This window comes from Leptodactylus fuscus, chromosome 8 (assembly GCF_031893055.1).
Source record: "Leptodactylus fuscus isolate aLepFus1 chromosome 8, aLepFus1.hap2, whole genome shotgun sequence".
Taxonomy (NCBI): domain Eukaryota; kingdom Metazoa; phylum Chordata; class Amphibia; order Anura; family Leptodactylidae; genus Leptodactylus; species Leptodactylus fuscus.
Genome location: NC_134272.1, coordinates 65246329 through 65258401, shown reverse-complemented (window position 1 = coordinate 65258401; position 12073 = coordinate 65246329). Strand labels below are relative to the sequence as shown.

Here is a 12073-nt window from a genome sequence, read left to right as displayed (position 1 = left end):
TCACTCATCTCTATACAGGACTGATCAACAATTACCGAAAATTTTTATATACAATTATTGCTGCAAAAGGGGTCACATCAGATACTATAAGCATAGGGTCATGTACGTTTGTTACTCACAGATATGAGATATTGGATCATTCTCTTTTACATATACATGACCAAATCTAATATTTTTAACTCATTTGTTTGATATTGGTTCTCTTTATCTACTTTAAGGACTTGGGTAATCTGCTGCAGTTTTAGGTCAAATTTATGCAGAAATATAGAAACTTCTGTGGGTACACAAGCACCACTATACTCTTATTTCTGTAAATGTAGTTGTATATTCTGGAGAGAGGAGGGGGGAAAGGGCTCGGCAAATTAAACAGACGCTATTTACCATGTCTTTATCTCTTTGTATAGTATGTCGCTCTGACATGAATGAAGGTCCCTCAGGCATCATTTCTTGTCCAATCTTTGAACATTTTTTACTGTAGGGTATAAGTAAGAAAATCCATACACCCTCCCCCTTGATATGTTCCTCCTCTGTGAAGGCTGCTCGGCTGGTTTCTGATGTGGCACTTTCTCCTTCACTCCGCTGATATCTAACCAGTGTTTCTACAGCCTTGCAGTGTCAGAGGTCAGTCCCTCAGGTCAGTATCCAAGTCACAGGCTACTTGTCTCTTCTCTGATCCCAATGCAGCCGCTCTCCAAGATTCCCTCAGATTTTTCTTGTAGGAGTACGGCTTATGTAAGATAACTTTACATGTGGTGCAGGTATCACTTGGTGTTTGGGGGCTAGGTGCTACATTCCACCGTACATCTTATGTAAAGAATCTCCCCCTGACAGGACTCGGCCATAGCGCTGTACTGTCAGATGGGGCGTTCCTTACTGTCCAGCAATGATGCTAAGCGATGAGGAATGCTCTCCCCCCAGTACTAGTCTATGGACGAGTACAGTCAGGAGGGTGTTCCTCACAGATTAGCATCATTGCTTTACAGAGGACCTTTCATGTTCTCATGCACATGTGGTTTTATATACTGCTTGAAAGCCAAAAGTGCACTGAATTCCATGCACTGTTGGCTTTTCCATTATGTGCTGGAGATATTGTTGCCGTTAGTTTTGGAACTGATCTCTGCCCACGGTCAGAAGAGTGCTGTGGGGCTGTGAGGAATGGCGTCCCTGAAAGGGCTTTCCTCACAGCTAAGCACATTACAGTATTGTTGGGGGGTCATTCTTCACAGTCCAAATAGACTGTCAGGAACGCCCTTCTGACAGTAGACAGAGATCAGTGCCGAAACTAATGGCACCGTGCCTGGGGCACATAATGGAAAAGCTGCAGTACACTGGTTTCAGTGCTCTATTGACTTTCTAGCAGTGCATAAAATCTCAGGACATAAAAGATCCTCTTTAAAGGTTTTTTTTTCCCATGAATATTACCATATTTAAATTTGTAGGCAGTTAAAAATTTAAGTTTTTGTTTTGTGACGTCTACGCTGATGATCTAGGATAGGTCATCCATTGAAGATCCATGGAGGTCCAACACCTATAGATCGTCTATTTGACGTGGCCGTGGAGCTCTGTCACATTCATCAGTCACTTGGCATGATTGTATCTCAGTCCCATTCGTGTGATTGGGCTGAGCTGTTATACCAAGCTCAGCTGCTGTACAAATATATTGTGCTGAATGCTACAGTCTCTTCAAACAGCTGATCAGACAGGGGACTGTGTGTCAGGCCCATGCCGATCTTTAATTGATGAGCTATTGTAAGAATAGGCCATCAGTTAGCCTGAAATACACCTTGAAACATTTTTGCACATAAATATATACAATTTTTGCAGAGTTTTAAAAGTTTCTAAAGAGTGTTTAAAGATTTTCTCTATTCATCCTTTGTCATGATAGCTTACCAATGGATAAGATCATGAATGCAGGAACTTACCATGGTCTGACACTTGTCAGAAACCCAGTCCTTATTTCCTTATAGTGACCAGGTTATCTTCTTGTGCACGAACACATAAAAAGACAGACATGAGAAGAACACTGGCACAATAAAGGAATCAGTACTAAGTTTTTGACAAGTGTCAGGCCATAGAGAACATTACGGGAACCATATTACATATCTGTACAAAATCAATCTGTAAAAACGCTACATGTCTAATGGGGATCATAAAATGTCAAAAAATATGACCAGGGACTGTCTCTCTTAAACCCCATCAATGTAACATAGAAAGGGGTTAGCCACTTTAAAGGGTATGTCGAGCTTTTTTTTTTTTTTTTTTTTTTTTTTAATTTTTGTATATGCTGAAAATAGGGGCAATAACATAAAAGTAAAATCTACTCACCTCTCCTTAGTCACTTAATGTTAAAATATTAACTAAGTATCAACATTTGTGGACCAATACTAAAAGTGTCAATGTATACAATGATTCACTCACTGCTTTTAATTATTTGTCCCCTCAGATTGATGGACGACTCCATAGATTCATCCAGAATGAAGAGTCAGAACATCAGGATGCTGGAAGGGTCGCTCTACTCCAGCTTGTCTCCTACAATGGAGCTGTCTCTGGATGAATTAGTACGTTTACTTCCTTTTTTTATTGCAAATTGCATTTTTCATCTTTGTTGAATGAGAGGGGTGTAAAACTTGCTAAAACATAACTTTTAACAGACATCTGTTAACCACCTCTTGCCACAGCCAGTTTTCATTTTTGTGCTTCCATTTTCCCTCTTCCCATTCCAAAAGCCATCATTTTTTCATTTTTCAGTTCACAGAGTCCTATGTGGCTCATTGTTTGCGAAACAAACTGTACTTTGTAATGGAGCCATTCAATATCTTGTACAATGTACAGGGAAGCTGGAAAAAAAATTCTGAATGCGGTGGAAATGGAAAAAAACATGCATTTGTAACAATTTCCTATGGGTTTAATTTTTACGGCATTCACTATATGGTAAAAATGACATGTTACCTGCATTCTGTTGGTGAATACAATCACAGCTATACCAAATTTATATAATATTTGTAATGCTTTGATACCTTTTAAAAAAAAATTAATTTTGCAAAATAGAAAAAAAAAAGAACGGCGATTTGGAAAAGATGGCATCACTCATAGCGCCTGCGCAGTTTAGATTCCACGGTCACATTTAACCACAGCATCTAAAATGCTAACAGCTGTGATCAGTATTGGCACTGATCTCAGCTGTTAGTGGTGAGTGCTGGCTATATTATATACTGTAGCTAGCATCCGCCGTGTATGGACAGGACTCCGCTCCTGAGCCCTATCCATACACACCTTCATGTCTAATCACATACATGTACATAATTTTGTGTGAAGGGGTTAAAAGGGTAACATAAATACAATAAATCTAAAGTATACCTGGCAAACACGCCAAGTTATAAAACCTAGGAACTGCGGACATTCAGTGTATGGGGTGTTGATATCAACTCAGAGACTCCATGTACACCGACAGCAAATTCCCTCCAGTAATTCCACCTTAGTCATGGAAAAGCAAAATATACTTGTTGAATACACCAAGTCAGGAGATCTAGGAGTAACATTATAAAATAAGATTGTAGGAGTACACCGAATATATGCAATTCCTAAATTTTATGACTTGGTGTGTTCGACGTCTATAGTTGTTTTCCCATGACTTGGGTGGAAATACAGGAAGGCATTTGGTGTAGGTGCATGTGAATCAATTAACAGCACCTGATATAATCCTATGTGTACATGGCATCTCTTGGTTCATATCCAGACCCCATACATCCATAGAATGAATGTTTGCAATTGCCAAGTTTTATGATTTGCCGAGTATAGTACAGTATTGTATCCTGAAAAACTACCTCCCATTCATTTCAATGGGAGTGTCTAGCAGTTTTTTCCCGCTAGTGATTTTTTTCAGGTAGCCGGAATAAAAAGCAACATGCCCTATCTTCACGTGTTATGTTTTAACAAATTCTCCACTCCTCTCAGTTTCCTTGTTTAACTTTACATACTATACTTCTTTTATTCAGGGTACTGCCAATTTTATTCGACAGAACTTTAAGAAGAGGGAATGTGTGACGTATACCAGAGATCCCAAATCACAGTAAGCAACACAATGGCAGACTAAGTAATATTAAAGTCATTGATGATCCTACAGCTTTACATTATTTCTGCTAAGAAAAAAACGCACCTGAAGCGCTTTTTTCCGCAGTGTTTTTCATTGCATTTTGCTGAGTTTTTCAGTTTAGATAAACAATCTACTTTACATGGCCATATTCTGCCCCTCATAACTGCTTCATATTTCCATCTACAAAGCTATGTAGGAATGTAGGAAGTTTTTATTGATATAATTTGGGAGGGGGGAGTCACTGAAAAAAAGAGATTAGCGCAGTTTGATTTTTTTTGTGTTTCAGCATTTACTACATGGCATACGGACCGTTTTAAAGTCTGTGGGGTCTGCGAGTTTCTGCGGGTAATTGATTTTTAAGTGGATTGGGTTTCTGTTTTTCAGGTCCCCAAGCGGACCTGAAGAATGGAAACCTGAACACAGGTGTGAACCGAGCATTATAGATGCATTTAAGTATTTAAGGTTCTATTCACACACATTGTTTATTTAGGGTGTTGAACTCCTGAGCCTTCTTCATACCCCCAGCCTAAAATTATGATGTACATGTGCATCAAATGTGAGGAAGGGGTTAAAGGCTGTCTTGCTCAGCAGCGCGCTTGCACTTGGACACAAATAAAGGTACGTTCACGATACGACTGACTGCCCCTGAATGGAAAATGAAAGAACAGGGATGAGATCAGATAGGTTGAAAATATTACATTGTGTGTAACATAATATAGCATTTACGTACTAGCTTATGTCACCAAATATACATATCAAATGACTAATCCAGTCTACACATTGCAGGGATCATGTATGTAAATGTGGATACTCCAGGATGCAACATATTGAAGGAACTCAGGACAACACAAGAGATAAATGGAATTGCAAGACGCATACAAAAGAGCTGCCCACTGATGCATATGGAGATATTCAGTTTGATACACTTAGGAGAAGAGGGAAGGTAGGTTAATGTAAAATTTGTCAAAAAAAAAAAATAGGTGTTCAACAAATATTCCAGAGGTTATTCTTTAGATATTTTATTTATGGGAATACTGCTCTCATTTTGACCTTAGTTCTAATATGTTGCTACTAATATAGCAAATGTATGACTATAAACAATTAAAGAAAATCCACTGGACCCTTACCTATCCTAAAGGGGTATTCATATCTTATTTGTATCTCCATAGGATATACCATAAAAGTCTGAAAGGTGCAGGCTTCTCAATAATGGCCTCCTGCCCACCAAGCTCCATCCTGTCTAGACGCGGTGGCCAAGAATTACAGAAACTGTAATTCTGTAAGAGCTCTTGAGTTTTGGAACAGCATAGCTTATTATACTACACTATACTTTCAATTCACTTCAATAGATGTTAAAGGAACAGTATAGTACAATCCACTTGACTGGTTGAGATGGGAATACCACTTTAGGAATGCCTGTGGTCTGTAAGGGGCCAGTCATATCACATTTGGCCCATTGTTAGGCTTTATGCAGACAAATCTGACATGTGAAGTGTCCAAGTGTCAAAGTCTAGTGTCGTACCCATATTTCTTTCTTTCAGTACATTCGCTTGTCCCAAGACACAGCCCCAGAGACACTGTATGAGCTCATGACCAAATACTGGCAGCTTAAAACTCCAAACCTCATCATCTCTGTGACTGGAGGAACTAAAAACTTTTCCCTCAAGCCACGGATGCGCAAGATCTTCAGTCGCCTTATACACATTGCGCAAACCAAAGGTAACATGGAAGATTGTGATTGCATGAGTAGAAATGTAGAAGGTTGAAGCTTGAGAAACATCAGCAAAGGAAAACATAGGGTTTTGTGGGTAACTTACTATTCATAGATTGGGATACATATATGGTGAAGTTTGCGGAGTTATTTTCCATTGGCAGCGCAGAATCTGATTGACCTTAATTTTCTCCTGAAACTTAAAATTCATACTGTGCGATGGGTACAGTCTATGAATATGACCTGTACAGTAGTTTTATACGTACAGCTTAGCTACTTTGCCCCTATATAATGATATGTATACAGTGTTTTTTGTCTATTCTCTTCTGTCCATCCACTTGACCTTGGTAGGAGATTTGTCAGGGCTTGAAAAATAAACTTGAGATTTTGAAATAAAATAAGATAAGATAATCCTTTAATAGTCCCACCAGTGTGTTAAAGCAGCATGAATGATATAATAATATATTACAAGAAAGAACACATACAAACTCATCGCAGATAGAAAAGATACTGGGAGTCATAGCATCTAAAAAAAGAAAGACTCAGGATCATTTAGTTCTCTGTGCGGAGTGATCTTCGCTTAGCCTGATGTTGATTATACCGTAAAATCATACTGTATTAAAGGCATTTATGTTTACTGTCACTGTTCATACCATATTGATACACATACAAGCTATACATAAATACACTCTTTGTTGAATTGCAGTACTACCTTGGAATCTATCTTTTTCTCATTTCAACTATAGTAAGTATTTTCTTTGTTCCTGTTTCCAGGTGCCTGGATCTTTACAGGGGGCACTCACTATGGTCTTATGAAGTACATTGGTGAGGTGGTCAGAGATAATAGCATCAGTCAGACCTCAGAAGAGAAAGTGGTAGCCATTGGCATCGCAGCCTGGGGTATGATCTCCAATCGTGACACACTTATACGGACATCTGAGGTTTGGATATCAATATGTAATATATTATACAATGAAGAATTATATAGTAGTACTGTTTGCATTGTTTTTATTTTAACACATACAAGCTCAGAATAGCAAATAGAAAAGGATACTAGGAATCATAGCAACTAAAAGAAAAAGAAAGACTTCAGGATCATTTAGTTCTCTGTGAGGAGTGATCTTCGCTTAGCCTGATGTTGATTATACAGCCTGACCGTGGTTGGAAGGAAGGATCTCCAATAACGCTCCTTCTCACACTTGGGGTGAAGCAGTCAGTCACTGACAGTACTGCCCTGTGCTGTCATGGTCTTATACATGGGGTGGGAGTTGTTCTCCAGCATGGAGCTCACCACAGACAGTATCATTCTGTCACCCACCACCTGTACTGGGTCCAGGGGACTCCCCAGGACAGATCTGGCCTTTCTAAACTTTAAATATGATTTTTATTGAAAAGAGAAAACAAAGAGAAATTTTAAAATGTAAAAAGAAAAACAGTTACGAACATAAGAAAAACCAACAGAGGTCCAATCAGTAGACGAAAATTACAAGGTTGGAACTTCGGATTGCAACCTAAGTGCAGGGGTGTCACAAACATAACCAAATAAACAAAGACCAAAGGGCCAAATACACAAACACTACTAAAACACCAATTCTACGAGAGGACAAAAAAGAGGAAAAGAACCACAAAGCAAAACGAAGAGAGGCAGAAGCTCGGAAAGAGAGTTAAGAAGGGAACATAGCCAGAGAGGCACAGGAAAGGAATAGGGAAAAGAAAGAATAAGATAGACAAGATAGAAACACAAGAGAACAAGAAAACCAAACAATAACAGAAACATCATACCTGGGCACAATACTGAAGAAACACAGGATACAGCAAAAAAAAAAGAAAAGAAAATGAAGCCACCTGGGATAACGGCACAGTAAATAGATAATGATCTAAGGTGTCCCCACGGGGTCAGCCTGAGGCCGAAGAGAAAGAGCTACCTTACTAGACTCCCTATATAAGATCCAAAGGGACCATTGGGCTCGAAATTTGGCGTAAGTATGATTTTTATTGGCCAACATACGTTCCAAGGTGCATGCTAAATCCACATGGTGGAGTAATTCAGTTACGGTTAAGCAGAGAGCAGACTTCCACTGACGAGCGATCATGGCCCGAGCTGCTAGCATAGAGCTTTCCTTTCTAACCAGCCTGTCAAGTCTATTTTTGTCCCTGGTTGGTATGCTACTCCCCCAGCAGGCCACTCCAAATAAGATGGCTGAAGCAACCACAGAGTTGAAAAAGGCCCTAAGAAGTGGCCCCTGGACTCCGAAGGCCTGTGGTTACAATATATGCTACTATTTATTCTTCCATACAAACCTCTATACTATTACTAATCTCCACTTCCACCAAGTCAAGACGATCACCCTTTCATGAATGTATCTTTGGATTGCAGACACTATGCTTTATTTTAAATATACTGGTAAACGTCTAAAGCCATTACTGCCTCCTTACACTAAGGCCCCATGTGATTTAATGCTTTATCACATAGCATTGGCAAACATGTCAATTTCACTTACAAAGAGACGCTAGAAGGATACAAGACAAGATTCATGTTCAGTAAAGGGAAAAACATTAACGTGATCTCTTACTTCATATTTTATGACACAGGGAAATTACATGGCTCATTACATCATGGACGAGAAGAAGCGTGACCCCCTTTACTGTTTAGATAACAACCACACCCATATGATCCTGGTGGATAATGGGTCTAATGGTCATCCAACTATAGAAGCCAATCTCCGTGTATCATTGGAGAAATACATCTCAGAACTCAATGTCCCAGGTACTAACTATGTAGACACATGTAAGTCTCTTAAATTCCTCTAGTCTTGGAAACATTGCTACATTTTTTCATCATATTTGTGTTTAAATTGTCTGGTAACTCTAAAAGATGGATTTGTCAAAAACAATGAGATAAAGTTATGTCCATACTCATGATATTAGCACATTTGTAGACTGTCACTAAACAAATATAACTGTTTGTTTTGCATGGACACAAAGTGGTACATGCAGGACTTTGTGTCCATGCAAAGAAACCAGTTTCAAGGCAGAGAGGCCGCATACGGACGCCGGCGGTCACCTTTAAAAACCCATTTATATGAATGGGTTTTAAAGCTGACCGCCGGCAAGCTGTCCCCTGTCCGGTTTCCTGGGGTTTATGATGGACAGTGGTGGTAGTGTGAACCCAGCCTTAGTGGGAGCCAATAGGAACTACTGAGACCAGACTGTGCATATATAGGATTTCTTTACCTGGGGCAATAATTTAGTTAGCTTCCCTAGCCCTTTATATAAATATGCCAAGGCAGAATGGCTTGTTGGCACCCATCTCCTGGCACCTAGTACTCACTGTACATGAAACACCATCCCCACTATCTTTACCCCTGAAAAAAATTGTGATCACTGTCAAATTGTCAAAATAAGTAATAAGTAATTAAATATAATAAATAATTGCTTAAGCCATAATGGATACAGCCTTACCACATTATTTAATTAATTTTCATAATTGACATAATTATAATTAATATTACATTCTTATATTATTCTTATATTATTTTTCTTCTTACCTGACTGACAGTATTGTCTATGGATTTTTGCAGATTCCAATTATGGTGGAAAAATTCCTATAGTATGTTTTGCTCAGTCAGGTGGTAAGGAGACATTAAAGGTGAGTTCTAAAATAATAAAATCTTTAAAAAATAAATCTTATTTTTTAAATTCAATTAGAAGAATATTTTGGATATATTAATCCAAATTAATGGTTAAATAAAGATGGTTAAGTCTAAGGCCCAACATAGCAAAATGCAGAAAAAAAAATACTGCGGGGGAAAAAACACAGCGGAAACACATCGTTTTTTTCATTACGTTGTTGCACAGCTTTCCTTTGCAGACTTTCTGCCTCTATTATAGCTATACCGAGAATGCCTGCGTCTCCGCAGGTGTAACTGACATGCAATTTTGGAGAACTCAGTTTTTCCAAAGCTCACTGTTGTTACCAACATTTACCAGATACCCAACTTATATTATCACTGATTGAAAAGACCATATATTAATCTTCCCAAAAGAGTATCCAATTGGATATAAAATATAACCTTTATTAATTCATTTAAAAGTTAAATATAAAAAATTGCCCAAGGCATACGCTAAATAGCGGTCAGTGTGCTCTGGGACAGTTACCTATATGGCAAATGTGCCTGTAGGAATGCACATAGGACTCTGTCCCTTACAAGTGCTATCTCCCTCAACCAAAATGATCGGGGTATTGCTGTTGCTCGGCTGATAGAATTGCTTATAGAGGCTAGGAAAGACAAGACAGCTCCTACTCCTGGGTCCCTTGAGGATACTGACCTATCGTCACACCAACAAAGGAACACCAGAAATGGAGTCTGCCACCAGCCCTATGATATCAGCCTATGTACAAGCCAGAGCAACCACCTCCCTTACTAAAAAAAAAGCCCTACGCGTTTCATCCTTTTGAGAATCTTCAGGGGCTGAGAAAATAACGTTGCGGCACTTAGCCGCTTTGTGATGGGAGAAGAACAGTAATGTGTTCTGACCGCCGGCAGGTCCGCATATGATATCAGCGGCCATCAGCCATCAGCGGCAATTCTATCAGCCGAGCAACAGCAATACCCCGATCATTTTGGTTGAGGGAGATAGCACTTGTAAGGGCCAGAGTCCTATGTGCATTCCTACAGGCACATTTGCCATATAGGTAACTGTCTCAGAGCACACTGACCGCTATTTAGCGGCGTTTGGTCACTACATATGCCTTGGACAATTTTTTATATTTAACTTTTAAATGAATTAATAAAGGTTATATTTTATATCCAATTGGATACTCTTTTGGGAAGATTAATATATGATCTTTTCAATCAGTGATGAACTCAGTTTTTCCATTGCAGATTTTTTTTCTGCAGTGTGTGGATGGGATTAGCCAGAAACCGAATCACTTTTCAGGTACTCTAAAACACTGCATTTTTGCAACGTGGAGCTTCAGCCTTACTTAAAATTGAGATTTTTGTTTGTTTTTGATGTGGGATCCCCTATTGTGAATTCACAGTATCAATTTATTATGCAAAAACATATCTTTGAAGAATTTTTTTTATTTTTTTATTCCATATCTATATCTATCTATCTATCTATCTATCTATCTATCTATCTATAGATATATATTAAAGTGCTAAATCCTGCAATTTTCACTCTGGCTAGTCTAAGGCATCCAGGACCTTATTCAAATGAATGTGAAATATGGCCGTTTGAGGCGATTTTCAAAACAATACAGTCTATGAGTTTATTTACATGCCTGTTTATTCGACAGACCGTGTCGTATTTCTGGACATTTATCACGGATGTAAGGATGTATCAGTTTTTAATTCACAGATGGAAGTATTCCCTGAACTACCCAGATTCGGTCAGGATTCTTCTAGTACATTGCTACCAGTTGCCCAACACTATTTTGAAGTGTAGAAATCTAAGGCTACCCTGGTATTTTCAGAGTCTGATGCAAGGCAGAATGGACTTGGCTTCTTGAGATTTAGGATATGAAACCAAGGACTACCAGGCAATAGGTGCACTAGCAAAATAAACATCAAAACCAGTTACCTAAAAGGAGAGCAAAGGGCTTAACAATCTAGCCAAGGTTGTACCAGGAGAGTAGTTAGTAGCCAAAAATGACTATCAGAACAGAGTTGTATTCCAAACCAATAGCCAATATCAAGAAGTCAATGCCAAATCCAAGTCAGAAACCAAGAGGGGAGGAGGGAGGGGGGTAAATCAGGAGCAGTAGCCTTCAGTCAGAACCGAAAGATCAATATGATCAGTGCGTCCTTCTCTCAGCAGGGTAAAAGCCCTACTTGCACTAGACAGTCACAAGGAAGACTGAAGTTCAAAATGATTTAAAGTGTACCTCCAGTTATAAGGAACTTTTCATACATGAACGGCCTTACACATACAACTCTATGGAGGGGTAACTGAGAAAATTCCACTGCTGGCTGGTTTTATTGTTTCATTCTGTGTATTATCAGCTTCTTATCTACAACTTAGCAGTGTTAAAAAGCAAGGAACAGCAAAGTGCACCAGCAGCAATTATATGAGTGTCTTTTCTCTCTCCCCTCTTCTCTTCATAGACTAATATGGAGAAAGTAAAAACCTGAGAAAATGTCTCGTTAATAAGATATATTAAAAAGTTTCTTATATTCATCTGTACCATTTATTAATAAAAAGTTGTTTATAACTGGAATTTCACTTTAAATACCCCCTATACTTAATTGTATGTTGAGGCAAAT

At 38.7% G+C, this 12073-nt stretch overlaps 1 protein-coding gene across 1 annotated transcript in view; it reads left to right on the top strand.

The window, feature by feature from the left end:
- Positions 1-572: 572 nt before the first annotated feature.
- LOC142216241 (transient receptor potential cation channel subfamily M member 8-like) overlaps positions 573-12073 on the top strand; it is a 38274-nt gene continuing 26773 nt past the window's right edge. The window contains exons 1-8 of the mRNA XM_075283920.1: positions 573-634; positions 2444-2558; positions 3996-4069; positions 4880-5036; positions 5635-5812; positions 6579-6745; positions 8397-8571; positions 9386-9453. Of these exons, the coding sequence (XP_075140021.1) occupies positions 2448-2558; positions 3996-4069; positions 4880-5036; positions 5635-5812; positions 6579-6745; positions 8397-8571; positions 9386-9453 (930 nt within the window). The 5' untranslated portion in view covers positions 573-634; positions 2444-2447. The remainder of the gene's footprint in view (positions 635-2443; positions 2559-3995; positions 4070-4879; positions 5037-5634; positions 5813-6578; positions 6746-8396; positions 8572-9385; positions 9454-12073) is intronic.